Raw genomic sequence first — 19,292 nt, 5'->3', positions numbered from 1 at the left:
AGTTCGTCGACCATGCCCCTTCTCGACTCCGACAACGTTCAAGGGGCAGGAAATTTGTCGAGCTCGTTGAGGCAACACGAAGTCTCCGTACGAGGCGTTAGCATCCCGTGACAGATGTCACGAAAACCCAATCCGCCGTCACGCCATAGCCTGGTGAAACCCAGCCGCTTGCGGCAGCAACAATCGGTTTGCGAGCTCCAGCATCCCGCATGTCACTGGCATAATCGCAACCGTCAGGAGAAACTCTGCTGACGCACCTACCGTGATGTCGACCGACTTGGCTAGCCGATCCTGCTGCAAAAATGCAAAATATTGGCCCCGTCCTACTGTGCTTGCATGTGCGGAGTGTGCCAGCACCACCACCTGGAACTCGGATTGCCAGCTGGTACCGAAGCACTTTGTCCCATGTCATCCTTGCTGGACTGATATCGTTCCACACAGCCCGGGGCATCTAGAATGCACTCAACCATTACAACGGCTCTCCGCGGATCAATGCACCAAGTAGTTTTCCAAGCCATGACATTCCAGACCTACCCACTCACTCTACTTAGCAAGAATCTGCCTGGCTCTCTGCGGACTCGGACGGCTCATCGGCTCCACAGCGTGGCTGGGGCTACAATCCACGGTCAACGAATTTGTTGCCCGGGCACTTCACGAGCTCTCCCCTCTCACTTTCTAGCACTCACTTCACGGGCCAACCGATCGTCTTGATGAACTCCTCCATGTCTTCTAGCATTTCTTTCGGTTTCTCCATGGCGGCAAAGTGACCTCCCTAACGATTGAGAGCGAGAGCACACGTTAGCTACCGGCCACGGGCCTGGAAGTCGCTTGCGGGATTCGGGATTTTATCCCAGAGTGGGAGTAGAACTCACCGATTCGTGCTGGCGGAAAAAGACAAGCTTATGGCCCTGCTTTTCGACCCATTCTCTAGGCACGGGCGCCAGTTCCTTGGGGAACCACGAGTACGCGACCGGCTTGTCGTTGTTGTATTTTGGATTCCCGTGCGGCAGGCCGCGGCTGCCTGGGATGGAGAACTGAGCACCGCGGAGAATTGAGATTAGCATGTGATGTAATTGACGAGAGGAGGATCACGAGTCAGGAGCGCCCTACCTCGCGATAGCAGTAGATGCAGCGGGGGAAGGACTCGGTGAACCAGTATAGGGTGATGGAATCGAGGATCTTGGTGAGCGGAGGGGTTTCGTCGGTCCATTCTTGGAATTTCTCGCCGATCCTACGCACGTGGTGATGCCATGGTCAATACTCGTGCTCATTCCATAGAGCATGTCACACCACGAAGGATAGGGCCGTTGATTCTTACCACGCAAGCTGGGCGAGCGGACTCGCCGCCAGGACGAAGCCGATCGTCGCGGGTCTGGTGCCGTGTTCGCGCGCATAGCCGTTGCCGGTCATGTAGAATGCCTGCATCCGCTCCATGCCTTTCTTCTCCACCTCCGTGATTTTGCTCTCGTCCACATCTTTCGGCGGCTCGCCAGAGATGGCAAAGTTGTCTAAGCCACATGGTTAGCCGGGATCTAGGCTTGGCTCTTCTGGGCTACGCGCGAGCGCTGCTTGGGAGAGAGACTCACAGTGGACACCTACAAGGATAGCCTCTCGTGTCAGTATTCGCCTTCTTGGGTATTGGTCACTGTAGGCCCAAGCTCACCTTTGCACTCGTCATAAGTCCCGGCAATCACTTTGGCCGTGAAGGACCCGATATCGCCGCCCTGGCAAATGTAGCCGCTGCCAAAGCCTAGCCCGATCATGAGTTTGTTCATGATGCGAGCAATGTCCTCGGTATCGAAGTCCCGATCCAAGGGTGGGCCGGAACTGAGCGTCCAGCCGGGCAGCGACACGGCAATGGTGTGGTAAGGGAGCTCTTCGGGCGAGTACTTGTTGCGGTACAGGTCGAAGATGTCGAGATGTTCAAGGTGGCTACCGGGCCAGCCGTGCATGTACAGGAGCGGCACGGCGTCCTGCTTCTTGGAGAAGAGAGCGACGAAGTGGATCTTGAAGACCTCGCCGTTGTCATCTTTCACGTGGGCGACGAAGTTGGGGAAGGAGTTGTTCTGCTTTTCGATCGCACGCCTGGGGTCGTGTCAGTCGTAGAATGTATCGCAAGTGGCCGTGCATTTAACGGTACTACTCACCAGTCGTACTCGTTCAGCCAGAAGTCCTTGGCCTTGCTCATCCATTCGTGGCTGACGCCGAACTCGCCGTCCTTGGCGTTGGCGTGCAGGTTCTCGTATGTCTTTGGGGCTAATTTGGAAAGGCGGAGCAAGTCTTTGAAGTCCTGGAGTTCCTGGTCCGGGATGGACAGGGTGAACTTGTCCACTTGTATATTGGCGCCCTGGGGGATTGTGTCGTATCCTGACATGATGTGGGTGTTGCAAGGACAGAAGGTATGGATAGAGATGGTGGTGTTATGGGACGTAGACGGACAGATTGAGTTCGATGGTGATGGAGTTAATCCGCTGACTAGACCTACGTTGGTGAGAAAGTGGGACGTTCACTCAGCCCAGCGCTTGCGAGGGTCCTCGATTCAATCGTTGCTGGCTGGTCGGAGATGGATTTGTGTCGATTCGAGCGGACTCTATTCCCTCAAAGAAGCTGTCGTATAGGCTCTGATCGTGTTGGCTTCGATGAAGTATTTGTCGATGGTCGAGCCAAGTCAGAGCTAAGACCGGGATACCAGAAGGTACTAAGTAAAGCAGAAGGCACGGATTCCCCTCCTCCACGAACTCGTCCCCCCCACACGTTCGTTCTTACGTGTCTGCTGTATGTCTTGTTGCGTGGGGCCAGATTCCCCGCAAAGCCATGCATCAGGAGCAAAGACGTAGAGGCATCTCCTCAGAATACCATACGGGCATCTTGCAGTCTGCTACCCAGAATTATTTGTTGCCTGCGACCGTCCCGACGACGGAGCAGCGCCCTGCCAAATCATGCTGGCCGTTCTACGCTGCTCTCCGTCTAGGAGGCATCAAGTTGGCTGCCGCAATGTACCTCATCGCCTCCATCTCGTCGACCATGCATTCCTCTACAGCTGCGTTCGTGTCCATCGCACAATTTTGTCACATGCCGTGTACAAAGCCAGAGGCTTAGCGAGCTGGTGGTTGACCGATCAAATAGGAATTCCAGACTTTTTGCACCGAGTTCCCCCTCTTTCGAAAGTGTCAGTCTCGATATGAACTGCTGCATATTCAGCTGCTAGGCGAACTCGCCCGCCCGTATTCAAGAAGGACTAACGCATGTCGGTTAAGCAGCACAGCCTTCTTGTCGTAGAGGACCGTTGCGCTGCTAACGCGAACTGCTCGGAGCTAGTCACAACGCCCATCAAATGCAGTGCTTGTTCTACGGTTGCGATTCTGCAGGATCAATCAATCCCATCGTTGATCGTTGGCCTCACAATCCAGATCAGCGAATAGGCGGATATTCTGCCACCAGGTCGTCTACCCTGGCATCAAACCTTCTGGATCAAGCAGCTCGAGACTGGGACCTCGCTAGGCGCGGACGAGACTGAGCTCAGATTTCCACTCTCAAATGCCGCCAAGTCACTCCCCGGAGACGGCAAAGGTCGTGGGTATGCCGGCCTAGCCGCAGATTCTGCCGGGAAGTGCCAGAAATTCAAGCTGCACCAGCCACCGCACAACCACTGCAAGACAAAAACCACCGGCGACAGGCGGAACAAGCATCCGTACTGTATCTTCAGCTTCGTCGGCGAAGATGGCCAACTGCGAGCACCCTTCAGGAATGTGAGAAAGATGATGGAAAGTCTCGGGCAGCAGCCGGTGTCGTCGCTGGAGGCCTCTTCGGCCTACCCTATCTTAACCCACGCCCTCCTCGGCCCAGCCTCTCGCCACGCCTTGATATGAATCTGGCCCACAGCGACCCTTTCGAATGCACCGTCGCCAGACTGTAAGACCAGGACGTTCACCAGCGCACTATCCGGCCCCTTCGCGGGGAACTCATAGGGATCGAATCGCTTGATATCGCCCTCGACTCTGCTCAGGGTGGCGCGGTCTCCATATACATCTTTGGACTGCGAGACCGCGACGATGGCTTTATCGTCCAGCGTGCGCAGTATCTTAATGTGATCTCGGAGAGTCTTCGTTTCCGTGGGAAAGGAGGAGGAGATCTGCGCAAGCAAAGCGTGGTAGTCGATATGTTCGAAGAGGATGTCGCAGTGTTTGCCATGCTCGTCGTGAATGCGCACGACAGCCTGCTTTGTCTGCAGATACACGTGCCGAGCGTTACTCAGATAATCCGGGGCTCTGCCTGTGCAGATGGAGAATCCGGCGTTCATAACGTGAGGGACAAACATGTGCAGTATGGTATCTGGCATTGCTTGTCGCACTTCCATGCTCATGCGGCCGAAGTATGCCCTCAAGAGTTCGGGTGAGGCTTTGGCGGTCTCGTCGAGACAGGGGCGCTGGTACCCGCGTAGGCAGAGTATTTTGCCCGCACGAAGGATGTAAATCTCTGCAATGAGGGACTCAGGAGGGGGTTCTTTGTCTAGTGGCAAGAGGCGGTAGTCAACACCACCGATCCAGCCGGCCCAGGACCATGTTGGGAAGGTTTGCCCCGTTGTTGCAGGCGCTGACGAATTGGATCCAGCCGCAGCGGATGGAGATGTGTCGGTTGGCTTTCTCCCAGGTCTTTTCTTCAGCGTCTCGGATGGAGTCCGCAAAAGGGCTAGGTCAAGCGCGGCAATGGGGAGGCCATGCAAAGTCTCGCTTTTGAACTCCTCTTTGAATGCTGAGAGCATTCCGGAGAATGCATCAAGAATGTCCGTTGGCAGCGTCAACTTCCGTGTCGAGTAGATCTCCACCAGTTCGCTGTAGGCCTTGAAGACGCCCTTCAGATGATCCTGTGGCGGGGTGCGGTGTAGCTTCCTGAGTTCCGAGACTGGGTTCTTGATAGTGAAGCCGGTCGTCTGATCCTCGTCGTCCTCGTCGTCCTTGGGGTTGTTGATATACTTCCCTTCCAAGGTGACTTCGCAAAGGGTCTTCTCGTTGCACTGGAAATACACATAGTTGGACGAGAAGTAGATGTTTCGACGCGCAAGCGTCTGTTCCTGTAAGATCCAGCCACGCGTATTCCACATTGAGCTTGTCTGAGCAGATGAGAGTGGATGGGGGGTGGCGACGATGTAGACCGCTTCTGTCTCGGCACCGGGCTCGTCTCGCAGGCCAAGATCCTTAGAGCCCTTGGTGATTTGGAGCACTTCAATCTTCTGGGGAGGTCTTGAATTGGTTGTAGCACCTGGCAGTCCGCCACCGGCATCAGTCCCGGAGAGGGCCACCAAGTTGGCAAATGCTTTCTTGTACACGATATCCATCCGCGTTATGTCTCGTTCGCGTATGACGGCATCATCCTGGATTATGCAAAGCGCATCGGTCCATAAATATCGCTCGCCCATGGCTTGAACCACTGTCATCGCGTCTCTTATGGTGTTGGGAAACTTTGCCGGATCCAAGCTCGACTTTTGCAGGCGATCTTTGAGCAAGGCCCTTGTGGTAGTGGCAATGTCAACTTTACCCCAGACGTAGCTGAGAGTGAAATACCTCTCTGCCGATGTCGCTGAGACCAGGCAGTTTTCCTGAACGTCGACAAGAATCAATGGTATGTCATCGGCGTATCTCTGACTGTCGTCCAGATCATTGCAGAGTTCGCCGTGGTTAATATGGCAGTCGTAGAGCCAGCCACGTATTTTTTGGATGTCTATTCTTTGATCTCCTTGGTCAACCGGAAGCCCAGCTCCATGCGCATTTTCGAGGACAGATCTCAGAGTGGATGCTTGTGTCGTTTGTCTTACAGCTTCTGGCAGATTTCTCTGGTTGACGATTCTCAAGGCACCAACAGTTATCATGCCATATTCTACGCCCAGCAGGATCTCCCCAGAAGGGAGTTTCTGCGCATGAAACTGTGTGCCTTGAATCTCTCGATCAATCTGAGCCAGTTGAGGATGTAGGGAGCTCCCCCTGTCCGCTGAACAGAGTGATAACACCAAGCGACAGATGGAGCAGTGCTTCCTCGTGAGCAGCTGAGCATACGTCCCAAAGGGAAAGTATTGCTCAGTATTCCAGGTAAACTTCGCGCCATGATCCGAAGGCTTGAGCAGCTTGACGTGTCTGCATACCCGGCAAAGTTTAGGATTAGGGAATTTTCCTTGCTTTTTGTCTTTTACAAAGCTCTCACGCTCGAGTCGAGCTTCTCGAGCTTCGTATTCTGCCCATGACTTTGGCTCTTCCTCGTCATCGCTGTAGCCTAAGACGCTCTTGACAAGGCCCTCCATGGAAACGATTAGGCGTTTGCGCAAAGGATCAACTGCCAGCTGCCTATGACCAAAGAATGGATCGGTATGGTCGTCCCGGTTGAAGGCGCGCAGTCTTGCTCGTCTGTCCCCATCTTCGGCATTGTTTGCGCTCGTTTCCTTCTGCAGCACTTCAATACCGGATCTGATCTGCTCTTCTGAAAGCCGTTCGTTGGAGTCAAAATTCCGTGAGAAGACATTGAGTTCGTCGCCATGACGATGCGCCATATTGACGATAGTGTCGAGCGGCGTCCGAGATTGATGGACAACCAAATGCCACTTGAAGAGTTGCTCAAGAGCCTGATGTCTTACAGGGGCCTCCTCGGGAGCGACCTCGACCTTCCTCAGGAATGTAGAAAAACGACGAAGATCTTCCGTGGGAACCTTGGACTGGGTGATGTTGAGCTTCTCGTTCCATGCGTCAATACTGTCCAGTGCGTGGGAGACGACCTCGGCCAAGTGCCTGACACCCTGCGATAATTGGCATCGCTTTGACAATATGCCGGTTAGGGACAGATTGGTGGAGTGGCGCTTTGTGTGTGCTTTTGGGACTTCATCTCGTAGTGCGCGAGCTTCTTCAACCGCCTTTTCTACTGTTACCAGCGAGTCTACCACCAGGATGTACTCAACAAGATGAGTTAGGTAGTCTGCGACGTGGTCAGGTCGAGTCTGATACGTCCGTGGTATCAGCTGAAGCTTGGTCTTCGAGTACTCGACGGCAACTGCCAGATCGGCAACGGCATTCGTCTCGGTGTACCTCTGGTTGTGTAATATCGATAGTAGGCGAAGGATCTCTGGGGCTCGTTCATGTGTCATCCCGACTGTCCGCAAACCGACCTTGAAGCCGGCGATAGCGTGTTCAAGATGTTCTATGTTCTTGGTCTGTTCATATCTGTCGTGTAGGATCTGAGCTCTTACCAGCAGTGCCGCGCCATGCTGTGGCGCACCAGGCTGGAAACGGTGAAGTTGTTCTTCGATCAGCGACAGAGCTTCATCTGCATCGACCGCGCGATGATGCATTTTGTATCGAGCCTGTAGCCGAGCAGCAAGGTTATTCGTGCTTAGCTGATGTTCCACGTCGGCCGGTGACGATAGTCTGAGGACTTCCCTGCCACAGGCGATGGCTTCATCGAGATCCGCGGAGTCGTCCTTTAGCTGCGCTCTGTGTGACACGCTGTAGCCCAGGTTTTCGTAGATTTTGCGGAGCAAGGAAGTATCTGTTGGCGGAGCTTCATCTCTCGCCTGCTTCGAATGGGCAATGGAATCATCGAGAACTTTCATGGATTTGGTCACGTCGAAGACGGTCATCTCCAAGTAGGCCAGCTTGTCGAGGAACTTGGCTCGTCGTGGTGATGGAGTCTTGAGCAGGCGAATGATGGCTTGATAATGTTGAGTGGCTTCCGTCAGGCGAGACGGGTCGCGAGTGGCATTGAACAGCATTTCTGCTACCTGAGCCGATGCCTCACGAGCCTCGATCTCCTCATCGGGGCTGAGAGTGCCAGTAGCTATCAGCTGCAGAGCCAATCTTCGTGATCGCAGTGCCTGTACTATTGAGTCTGCCATTGCTGTGGTCACAGGTAAGAACCTCGTGAGACCGTAAGGCTTACCCGGGTCGGTCGCTGCTGCACGCGGAAGAGAGGACGAATGAGAATAGGCTGTAAGCGTTAACTTGTACCTACTGAAGACGTTGCTGTATTGAAGGTCGGCATGTTATCCCCAGTCTGATGAGGAGGAATGAAAAAGGAGGAAGCGAGACATCCTCGTGTTGTTTGAAACCTGGAACATCCACGGCTTTCGAGAGCACCAAGCCTGGTCCAGACCGCAAGTACAAGCGCTGAGGCTTGAGGCTTTGTGGTAATTAATACTCGCGCGATTGGGCTTGTAGAGCGTGGAAAGGCAACAGCTGCATTGTGGACAGGAGAAAAGGCGGCGGCGGCTGCGTTCGGTTAGTTGTTTTAGGGGGAAAACGGCCTTATTAGGAGGTTCTAGGCACTAGGCATTGGCCTTGGGCACCATCCAATAGGCGGGGAGGCCGGCTTAAGCACTCCCTGCACGGAAGGGGCCACTCACACAGCACGTGGCAAGCTCCGCTTACGGTGCGACCAACTTCTCCGCATTTCAATTCTGAACTTTTTTGGAGGCGAGGAAATTATTTTGTCGCGGTTTCTTTGAAGGCTGGGTATTCTGCTGTCTTTACGGTGTGCTCTGATCTCTTCACCGTTTGTTTCATAGGTATGGACGCAGGAGATTTTCCCACCTCGCCTGCCAAGCGCCAGAGAACGGCCTCGCCAGAAGCAACCGAAACCGACGTCCACCGTCCTGAGTCCTTGACCGCAGTCAATGGAGCACTTGGACCCCAGCCCAAGCCTCCAGGGCAGGCGCACGAGCAAGAGTCGGAGCCAGTGGGCACGGTGCAGTCGAGGGAAACCCAGCCTCAAGTTGTAGCATTGGAGGAGGCACCTTCGAATTCACTCCTAGACGTGTTGATGCAGCAGGTCGAGGCCGAATTCAGTTCGAACCCTCCTGCCCACATCCAAGACCCGGAGCCTGTGAGCCATGTTGGCGCTTCAACGGAGGACAAAGATGGAGGCTCAGTCAGCAATGATGGTGATGGCCTGACTAATGCAACTGAAGAGATGGCAACAAATGTCGTCCATAACACCGCGGAGCCCATGGACCTGACGGACGGGATTCCATCCGCTACGACTGGACAGGTCATCCCAGGTATCAGCCCCTCTGTATCGGGCATGGGGGCTGCGATAGATGCTCCTCTTCCAGATCACAATACCATGGACGCGATTCGCCCAGAACCCGCGGCCGTACCTGAAGAAGCCGAGGGCGCCGAGTGGGAAATCGACTCCTCACCATACGAATCTTCCTCGGATTCCGACACCTCCTCCGACGATAGCTCCTCAGAAGAAGATAGCGACAATGGCGCTGACGGTGATTATGCCATGCTAGATCCTGAAGAGGCCGCGCGGATCCTCATGCAGGCTGACGGCGGATCAGACGATGAAGAAGGACCAAGGAAGAAAGAAGGTGGTCCATTACGGACGGCTAATGAACGCATGGAAGAAGTCATCCCCAAGCCTGACGTCGTCGTAACCGAGGACATGAAGATTGAAGAGCTAGGCAACGTGGAGTTTGTGGTCGAGAGTACAGTGGTCATCAAGGCTAAGACGTCAGGGGAGTATCGCGTGCTAGAGGCTGGCTCCTTGATATGTCTCAAAGACCGGTCGGTCGTGGGTGTGGTTGCCGACTTGATAGGGCGAGTCGAGGAACCCAGGTACACCATTCGATTCAACAACGACGATGCTATCAAAGAAGCTGACCTGTGGGAGTCTGGGACCACGGTGTATTATGTTCCTGATCACTCGACCTTCGTTTTTACTCTCCCTTTGAAGACTATCAAGGGAAGCGACGCATCCAATTTCCATGACGAAGAAGTGGGTGACGACGAGATGGAGTTCTCGGATGACGAGGCCGAGGCCGAGCACAAACGCCAGATGAAAGCCAAAAGGCAGGGTCGGTCCCTGGAGAATACAGGCAGAGGAGGTCGCGGTGGCCCCAAATTCGCCAGAGGAGCACATCGCGGCGGAGGTGGAGGTCGAGGAGGACACTATGCCGGCAATGGCTCTAGCAGTGCTGATGGTTCAGCCTACGGGAGTGGCTCCCTGGAGATGAACTACGATGATGTCTCGATGCCTAGCACCACCGAAGATGGCTATACGCCTCTCCAGCGACCCGCCGACTTGACGGACATGATTGCCAGGGGAGAACAACAACCAGAACGTGGGGTACCACATTCCTTACCACCACCGCCACCGCCATCACAGTTTAGGGGAAGCGGCGATTTTGGCGGGCGTGGCAGGGGATACGGCAGAGGAGGACGAGGTGGGTTTCGACCCGGCCGTGGTCGCGGTGGCTTCAGTCAGCCTCGCGACAACCACTTCAACCAGCATAATGCTTCAGCCCATCAACAGAACGGCTTTCCACCACAACACGGCTACCCTCATCAGAAACCCTTCACAGCGCCACCCGTCCCAAATATCAATGTTCCCACCACCCCGTCCATAACACCGCAAAACATCACATACCCGCCGATGACACCCTCGCCCATCACACCACTACCCAACGTATCATTCAACTTCGGCCGCGGGTTTCCAGCGGCTTCCACATTCCCGTCCTTCCCACCTCCACCTCCAGGCATGCCTGGCTTCCCTCCTCCACCACCCTATCAACACAATTTCAACTTCCAGCAGCAGCAACAACAGCAACAGCATCAGCATCAACATCCCCCTCAACCCTCCTTTGCTGCAAACTCGACCGCAGGCGACGGACAGAATACTTTCCTGTCCGGAGCTTGGGCTAATAACCCAGCCGTCGCAGCCGCTCTGCAGAGGCAGATTGAGGAGCAGAGGAGAAACCACGGGTGATGAGTCCGCAGGAGCATGAAAGAATCATGTAAAAATAGGTTGGTTGGATAGCGTCCCAAAAGTAACTGTGTTTATAATGGCGAGCTCAACAGTCAATCGGTCGCTCAAGTGATCGAGCCACTGACAACTGATTGTCTCGAACAGTCTCAGCCATGGAATCCTTTTTATGCCCTAAGCTATTAGCTAGCTCTTCTTCGTCTTCCACCTTCCACGACTCTTCCATCTACAGTACCCTGTTTTTATCTACTTACGTTTGGTCTATCATTTATTGTCCAGTCTCTCCTCTCCACCCTGCTTCCTTTGCCGGCCCCAACCGACAGACCGTACCACAGCGACGAGAGACTGACCCTCACCGACCGATTCTACGTCTCATCTCTTCAACATCGAGCCCTACCTCGCTCTGCATGTCTTAGGCACCGCTGGGACCAAGAACAACCTCCTACACGACCCCAAGCAAGCACAACGGTCAGCAACCACGTCCGTCAAAGATCACAACATGACCGGGGGAAATGGAACGGGACGAAAGGAGACATCCATCGTCAAGATCAACATGACAAGGAAAAGGACGAAAGGGAAAAAAAACAAAGAGAGCAATTCGAACTCACCCGACTAATCCTCCCGCCCAGCCCGCGCACCTTTACCCCAGTCCACAACTCAAACTGCCACATCCCCTGCGTGACGAGGGTTTCCAGGCCCTGTACCGTCCGCCACCCGCCCAACTGCTCGGCCATCTCTATCACGGCCGTCCTGGCCGGCTTGTACGCCAACTCGAGGAGCGTGCGTGCCGGAGCCGACGTGCCTTGTCCCTTGGGGGCGGTGCTGGTCGCGCGCAGCTTCGAGTGCGTGAACACGGTCTTTAACGCTTCCCCCAAAATGGGGTCAAGTGGGATGTTGGCGGGGATGGTGGCGATGGCGACGACAGGTAAACCGCGCGTGGCCGTTTCATCGACGGTGCCGTTTGTGGGGGTCATTTTCTCGACGACGCCGTCTCCCCCAGTTGCCGCATCCAGGACTACAAGATCGTAGGTGGCGGGAAACGACCGCGCCAACTCGACCATCTTGCCGTGGTTCCGGCCCAGGAGGTATACGGGGTGGTATCCCATGCAGTGGAGCGTGTGGATGGCCGCTCTGGCGGTGCCGCCGCCACCGATGACCAGTCCAGAAGCGTCGGTGTCGCCAAGGGCTGCAGACGCGCCGGCCGCACGCAGGCAGTCCATCATGCCGAGATAGTCGGTGTTGTAGCCCGTCAGCGTGCTGTTGGCTGTCGGCACGATGGTGTTGACCGCGCCGATGAGGCGGGCCGACGCGTCCACGTGGTCCAAGAGCGGCATGATGTCCAGCTTGAGCGGGATGGTGACGCTCGCGCCCCCGAAATCCGCCCGCCGGATCGTCGCCTTGATGACTTCCAGGTCTGTCGTTTCCAGCAGTTGGTACTGGTGCGGGAGTCCCGTGTGGTGGAACAGCGTGTTGTGCAAGGCCGGCGACCTGCTCGCCGAGATGGGTGAGCCGAAGAGGTAGAATTCCTTGCGTGGGATGGAGCCCACGAGCGTCAGGCCACGCCGGATCTCCTGCGCCGAGAGTTGCCCCGGGGCGGCCTTGAAGGGGAGACTTGGGTGAGATACGGGCGTCATGAAGCCGTTGAGGATGCGCGAGATCTGGCCCGTCGTGCCCATGTTGATGGCGATGAGCGGAAGGTCGGCATGCTGGCTGTGGGACCACTGCTTGAAACGGCGGAGGGCGAAGTTGTCGTCTAACGACCTGGCAACGCCGATCAGCTTGACGATGTCGGCCCCGTGCTCTACGCATTTGTTGTAGATCGGGATCCAGCTGCCGGGCCGGGACCACGACAATGTTCCCCGAGGGTCGTGATGCGAGGCAATCAGTCTCGACTGTGAATTGCTCTTGAAGGTCAGGAGTTTGGTCAAAATGTCCTCCGGCAGCGAAGCGACCTCCATGTCGACGAACTCCGCGCCCATCCGCATGGCCAGCGTGCAGAGGTTCAGGTACTCGGCGTGTGCGTCGTTGGGGAACTTCCCGCCCTGCGCGAGCGTGCGGATCGTAAACACCACGGGCAGCGGTACCGTCGCGCGGAGCAGGGAGAGTTGACTCGTCACGTAATCCGCCGTGGGGATGTCATTGGGCGAGTTTGGATCCTTGAGCAGGTCGACGCGCAGTTCCACCGCATCGCTGCCGAGACAGACTTCCGGCAGAATGCTAAGATGGGGTCGCAGGTCCGGGAACGTCAGCGCGACGAAGAAGCTTTCCGGCTTCTGCTTCACGTGGGACAGAACATCGGTCTTGCCCGTCACGAACTGCAGGAACCGGTCGAAGTCTTCGGCCGCCTCGGACATCTGCTCGTTCGGGATGCTTTGGCTGTAGTACAGGATGTTGCTGCACTGTTCGAACCATGGCTTGCGCCGCAGCCACACGCCCATCATGTCCTCCACGTAGGCCGGCCGGGTCTTGTCGATCTGTAGGAAATCCATCACTTCCGTGATATTTCGCTCCACGAGCAGGACGTGCCCTTTCTTTTGATGCCAATCGATCAGAAGCTGGCGGGCTTCGGCCGTCTCGACGATGCCGCCGCCGCACGCGAAGATATAGCCGTTCGACATATCTTTCATGACAGATTTGAGCAGGTTGAGCTCTACTTGCCGAAAATGATCCCAGCCGTGTTCACGGATGATCTCGGGGATGGTCTTTTGCTCGCGGATTTCAAGCTCTGTATCCAGATCGACTAGTTTCTTGCCCAGCGAGCGAGCAGCCCATCGACCGGAGGTTGTCTTGCCTGCGCCGCGCATGCCGATGATGAACATTGATGCGGCGCTTCTATCGAGTTTCTTCGCGCTTGGGGCAATAGCCGCTTCAAGTTCGACACCTTGCAGCTTCACGGCAAATTGGTGCGCCATGGTGTCCCACCAGCCGGGCCACGTCTTCCCCGTGCATTCTTTTTCGAGAATGAGGGTAGGCTTGGGGGCTGCGAGAGCGAGGACGCTGAAACTCATGGCAACGCGGTGGTCGTCATAGCAGTGCACGCCTCCTTGCGGCTGCCGTAGCTGTGATCGATCAATCCCGTCGATTTCAATACCGTCGTCGAATTGCCGGCATATGACGCCGAACTTGGCCAGTTCGTCTTCCATCGCTTGGATGCGGTTGCACTCTTTTACTCTCTGGTTCGCGATGCCGTAGATGCGTGTAGTGTTTGATGTGCTTCCTTGTGCTACTGCTGCGAGGACCGAGGCTGTCAGGAAGGCGTCTGTCATAGGTTCCATGTCGATGTTGGGTAGAGGTAGCAACTTGCCACTACGTGGCCCCGTCACTGTGGTTGAGGAAGCTGTCTGCTTGACTTCGCATCCCATTGGTCGCAAGACATCTATGGCAAAGGCGGAATCGCCCTGAAGGGATGCTGAGCCGATGTTTGGAATTGTGCACGTCGTGCCTGTCATCGCTGCAATGGCGAGAGGATACGTTGCGGAGCTGGCATCACTTTCCACGATATATTCTTCCGGATTTCTGTATGTGCCTTGGGGGATGTCGTAGGTATGTTCCTCCATCTTCGACTTCTCCACTTGCACGCCAAAAGAAGCCATCATTGCGATCGTCATGTCAATGTAGGGCTGTGATACAGGCTTGCCACCTACCAGTTTGAGAGTGACAGGTTTCTTCGCATATGGCGCGCACATGAGCAATGACGAGACATATTGCGATGATACCTTGGCTGCGAGTTTGATTTCGCCGCCATTGAAACCGGCTGAAGCTGCAATGTTGAGTGGCAGGCTCCCATTGCTTTCCATGTACTCGATCCCAGCACCACTTCCCCTCAATGCGTCGACAAGGTCGCCAATGGGCCGTTGCTTCATTCGAGTATTGCCGGTCAAGACTGTAGATGTCACATGACTCCGTCGCGTTAGTGTCGCAACCGAAGTCAAGAATCTCGCGGCCGTCCCAGCATTGCCTAGGTAAAGTGGGTGCTCTGTAGCCTCGAGTCGCCCACCGTTGCCGTTCACGACCAAGACCTCGCCGTCCTCTTCCCAGGAGAAGGTTGCGGCTCCAAGTCGAGTCAGTGCTTCCAGCATGACTTCGGTATCCGCCGAGGTGAGCAGGTTCTTGATGCGGCAAGTGCCTTGGCCAAGAGCGGCGAGGACGAGAGCTCTATTTGAAATGCTTTTTGAGCCTGGAGGGATGCAGACGACGTTGAGATCTCGTGGCACGCCAGGGACCACCTCGACGCTGGGGGAAAGCACAACCCGCAAATCAGCGTCCGAGACAACACTGGCCTTCTGCTCGTAAGTACGGCCAATCGCTGAAAGGAGCACCACTTTCTTCTTGGCGCCATCGTTCTTCTTGTCCACGCCCATCTTCTTCAGCATGCCATCGACCGTGCAGACCTTACCACCAGAGAGCCTCCGCACCTTTTCATCGTCAAGCCGTGTTGGCAAACCATATACTGTGAGACATTTCTGCAGACGGCCGACTGCAACTCCACTGAGGATTCCCAGGTAGCGCGAGAGTTCAGCTTCTTTGATCATGCCAATCGCAACACATTCACCGTGTAGCACTTGAGGCGTCAGGAAAGCTTCCATTGCATGCCCGATCGAATGTCCAAAGTTCAGCAGATTTCGAAGGCCAGTTTCTCTCTCGTCGATGGTCACGACGTGGGCCTTGAAACTCGCAGATGCAGAAATAATGCGAATGAGGATGGCCTCGATGTCTTCGAAGCGAGAGGCACCTTTGCTGATATCGGCATTCACGGCAGCCATGATACGCTCCGCATTGCACTCAAGTGCAATGAACTCGTCCTCGTCGGAGATCGCAGCGGTCTTGATGACTTCGGCCATGCCATTGATCAGCTCTCGTCGAGGCAGAGTTCCAAGAAACTCGAGATCGATGTAGATCCTCTGTGGTTGCCAGATAGCCCCCACGAGGTTCTTGCCTAGAGGTGTGTCAATAGCCGTCTTTCCACCAATTGACGAATCAACCATGGCGAGCAGCGTTGTTGGAACCTGGACATATCGAACACCGCGCATGTAAGTCGCCGCAACAAAACCACTCAAATCACCGACAACACCGCCTCCCAGAGCAATGATAACTGTATCTCGACCGCATGGCGGGCTCTGACTGAGTAGCCAATCCTCGATGTCGTCTTTTGTTTGTCGGGATTTCGAACTCTCGCCAGGCGGGATTTGATGCACCAGTAACCGTGACGGGCCCGACTTTCGCTGTGATGCCGCCTCGAATGCTTCTTGGAAAGACCTGACGTACAATGATCCTAGAGTGGTATCGGTGATCAAGACATAGGTAGATGACTCAAGGCTCGTGAGTAAATCGGGGGCCACATAATTGCGCCATAGTCCAAAGTTGATTATTATGCTCTCCTTACCGAGAAGGCTCACTCGCACCTCCTTCGCCGTCCCATTGACAGGTGACATACTTGTGCATGGAGAGAACGCAGAATTGAGCGGACTGCCTCAGAAGCAAACACTGAGCCAAAGCGGCATCGGAGCTTGGAGATTATTTTCATGTCTTGGCGACGTCCGTTCAAGCACTAGCGCTAAGGCTAGTACAGCCTTGCATTAGCGGCTGAAGACCCGAGTCGAGGCTGAAACGCGGAGTATCTGCGGTACCTGTTGGGTGCCTGTTCACAGAAATTTCCAGCAAGCACACTTCCCTAAGCCGATCCAGAATATCACGTAACGATCAAATCGATTCTTATGAACCTAGAGTCCGTCCGTCTTCCTGAGGGATCGGATGCACAGAACATGCACGGTAGATCTACGCCTCACAAAAAGCGTTCCAAACCGTTCTGTCCTGGCAATGTTCCCCAGACCAACTTCTATATGAACCACCTATCATTGTCATGTCGTTGTCATATTCTATGTGGAAAATGTGTCAAAACCCTGGCTCGCTCATTCAGAGAGATACTGAAATTCCGTCCAAGCCGCATGTCATTGCACGTCAGGCACCGTCATCGGCCCTCAGGGTTGTTCGTCCGTGGCCTCCATGGTGGTGGGCGACTGCGTCATGGTTACCGAAGGGTCAATCAGCGCAGAGCCTGTCGTGCTGGGCTGCGTGTTGACCCGAGGAGGTGATGCCTTGGGTGAAGATACTGTGGCACTGTTGTCAGTGACAAGTTGTGCAGCAGCCGCGTCGCTGCTGGCGGGAAACGCGGAACTGGTTGCTGTGACTGGGCCAGTGTGTTGTGGCTGGGGAGGTAGTGGATGCGGAGGGGGAGCTTGGGCTGGAAGTTGAGGCTGAGGCGCGCTCGCCTGTTCGTGTGCCGTGCCTAGAAACTCCTCCGTTGCGAGCCTCTTCTGTTTGTTGAAGGGCTTCATGTAGTCGTCCTGGGAACTTCGAGGGTCTGTCCCCTGGGATGCGACGTACTGCGGGCCCATGGCGTCACGACCCTCTCTCAGTGCGTGTTTCTTCTTCTTGTACGTCTCCCACCATGAATTGTTGCCACTGCGGATATGGGGGAAGAGGTCCCACTTGTCCATGCTCTCTTCCTCGTCCCGCGTAAGCGCCAGCCAGGCGTAGAGATCTTGTCGCTTCTTGGACCGGTCCTCTCCTGCTGGCAGTCCACCACTGACCCATTTCTTGATGTTCCCGACTCCCTCCTCGTGGAATTCATACGCCTCGGGCCACTCGTACACCTCTGCTTTGAGGCGGGAGCCGATCCAGCATTCGCGAATCTTGCGGAACTTCTTCGCGTCCGCCTTTTCTGCAGCGCTTTGGCTTCCGGCGGACCTGCTGGCTTTACCATGGCTATGCAGTATGGCTCTCTTCCAGCTGGTGAAGGTTTTCATCCAATCCGAGTCGTCACATCCAGTCTTCTTGATCAGCAACAACGTCGGCAGAACAATAAGTAAAACAGTGTATATTTGGGTGGCCAAGTCCGCCATGCCGATAGCGATAATGTGCACAGCAAAGGCAAGCCACCCAAGCGATCTCATGACGGAGTAGGTCCTTGGGTTCCGGACGATCGGTCCTTCGATGAACAGTGACGGCGGTATGACCAGCTCGGTCGGCATCTCAAAGGTAACGGCTTTCGAGTCAGATTGTATGATGAGGACTTTGATCGGCTTGCCCTTCCAGACTCTTGGGTATTTGCCCTTCGGGTCCGGGTTTTTGTGCGCTTTCACAGCCTGGACCTGGTGGACTGCTTGCTTGTGGCCGTTCTTAGGACCAGACGGGTCACCATGACCGGGCTGATTCCCGTCAATTGGCGTCGGTGGGTCTGGTTTTCTAAGTCTCAGACCATCTTTCATTTGGTCCATTCGTTGGTGCTTCCAGGATTTGTATTCGTAACGGCGGGCCTCGTAGGAATCACCTGTTGGGGGGCCGAATCTTGCGACAGCCTTATCGATCATGGCATCCATGGCAAGGCGCTGTTGGCCAATAACATAGACGCGAACGATGATGGAGACGATCATTGCGAGGGCGTTGGCGAACCCATACCAGTCCGCCGACAGAATGGTCCCTGCGACAAGGAGGCCATTCAAAACAAAGCCGATAAGAACCGAAACGATTATGTCGCTCTTCCGCGATCTCGGCGGCGTAATCGTCCAAACCACATAGTTACGGGTGGTTTCGAAGTTCTGCGAGAGCATCCATCGTGTTAGCCAGGCAGCAAGGTCGGTAGTGTGGATGCCCTGAGAGATGTTGTAGAGGTGCCATCCCGCCGCTTTCTCGGTAAATCGATCTCCAGCGATGACATATGCGCCGAGCAAGGGCAGATACTCTAGGTAAGCGCTGGCAACTAGTCGTCCAACAGCCGCATTGATCTCTTCAGCTCCCAGCAAGGTAACGAGACCAAGAGCGTCGATGTTGAAAGGGGACCATTGGCGCAGAACATGCCATGGCGCCCACAGAGGACCTTCTGGAGCGGCTGTGTTGGCCGAAGACGCCATGCGGACAGTTTGGTAGGGGTTCTGACGGGTGCGGGAACGATTTGCTTAGGTGCGGTCCGTGGCTTCGACCGCCAGAGGACCGCTGCTGGTGTTCAACTCAGTAGACGCGTCGAGTTTTCCACCCCAGGCTATCCATGCTTCCAACATATAAAGCACAAGTGAATGCAAAGGGAAGAGGAGAAACGAAAATTGGCCTTGCGGCTGAAAGACCTACTCCCTTTCCTGGCACGCAGGACAACCCGTACTCTTATGCTAGGCGACTGAAATCTCAAGTGTCTGGGCGATTGGCGGCTGGACGCCACGCCGAAGTACCTCGTACATTAAACGCCGGGGTCGAAGCCTTAACCCATAATGGCATCGCTTCGTCTCAGCCCCATTGTGGGAACAGAAGGGACATCGTGGCGGCAACGACTGACCGAATGACATCTTGGACACTTAAGTTGAGCAAGAACGTAACGACATTCGCTAGATGGGGATCCAGATTTGGGTGGAAAATTCGAAGCGCGAATTCAAAAGCCGTCCTGAGAAAACGGCAAGAACTGCTGGAGTCGGAACACCCTCCGCTCACTGCCCCGGGTTTTGTGTCACCACCAGTTGAGTGCAAGTCGAAAGGAGAAAGAAACAGCATCCTCGAATATG

General features: G+C 55.2%; 5 protein-coding genes across 5 annotated transcripts; 1 reads left to right on the top strand and 4 right to left on the bottom strand.

Annotated features, from left to right (window-relative positions):
- Nucleotides 1-682: 682 nt before the first annotated feature.
- A1O7_07609 (uncharacterized protein) lies at nucleotides 683-2,374 on the bottom strand (the record flags this gene model as incomplete). Its single annotated transcript, XM_007761606.1, has 6 exons — nucleotides 683-772; nucleotides 873-1,034; nucleotides 1,111-1,231; nucleotides 1,319-1,508; nucleotides 1,664-2,085; nucleotides 2,148-2,374. 6 exons carry the CDS (start codon nucleotides 2,372-2,374, stop codon nucleotides 683-685), a joined length of 1,212 nt encoding a protein of 403 aa, XP_007759796.1.
- A 1,437-nt stretch (nucleotides 2,375-3,811) lies between these two features.
- On the bottom strand, nucleotides 3,812-7,873 carry A1O7_07608 (uncharacterized protein; the record flags this gene model as incomplete). The annotated part of the gene is made up of 1 exon (XM_007761605.1): nucleotides 3,812-7,873. One exon carries the CDS (start codon nucleotides 7,871-7,873, stop codon nucleotides 3,812-3,814), a length of 4,062 nt encoding a protein of 1,353 aa, XP_007759795.1.
- A 671-nt stretch (nucleotides 7,874-8,544) lies between these two features.
- A1O7_07607 (uncharacterized protein) lies at nucleotides 8,545-10,746 on the top strand (the record flags this gene model as incomplete). The annotated part of the gene is made up of 1 exon (XM_007761604.1): nucleotides 8,545-10,746. The coding sequence occupies one exon, from the start codon at nucleotides 8,545-8,547 to the stop codon at nucleotides 10,744-10,746; it is 2,202 nt and encodes a 733-aa protein (XP_007759794.1).
- A 409-nt stretch (nucleotides 10,747-11,155) lies between these two features.
- Nucleotides 11,156-16,175, bottom strand: A1O7_07606 (pentafunctional AROM polypeptide; the record flags this gene model as incomplete). Its single annotated transcript, XM_007761603.1, has 2 exons — nucleotides 11,156-11,185; nucleotides 11,352-16,175. 2 exons carry the CDS (start codon nucleotides 16,173-16,175, stop codon nucleotides 11,156-11,158), a joined length of 4,854 nt encoding a protein of 1,617 aa, XP_007759793.1.
- A 546-nt stretch (nucleotides 16,176-16,721) lies between these two features.
- A1O7_07605 (uncharacterized protein) lies at nucleotides 16,722-18,653 on the bottom strand (the record flags this gene model as incomplete). The annotated part of the gene is made up of 1 exon (XM_007761602.1): nucleotides 16,722-18,653. One exon carries the CDS (start codon nucleotides 18,651-18,653, stop codon nucleotides 16,722-16,724), a length of 1,932 nt encoding a protein of 643 aa, XP_007759792.1.
- Nucleotides 18,654-19,292: the final 639 nt, after the last annotated feature.

This window comes from Cladophialophora yegresii, assembly GCF_000585515.1.
Source record: "Cladophialophora yegresii CBS 114405 chromosome Unknown aczIN-supercont1.5, whole genome shotgun sequence".
In the NCBI taxonomy this organism is placed as follows: Eukaryota; Fungi; Ascomycota; class Eurotiomycetes; order Chaetothyriales; family Herpotrichiellaceae; genus Cladophialophora; species Cladophialophora yegresii.
This window is presented reverse-complemented; position numbering and strand designations above follow the sequence as displayed.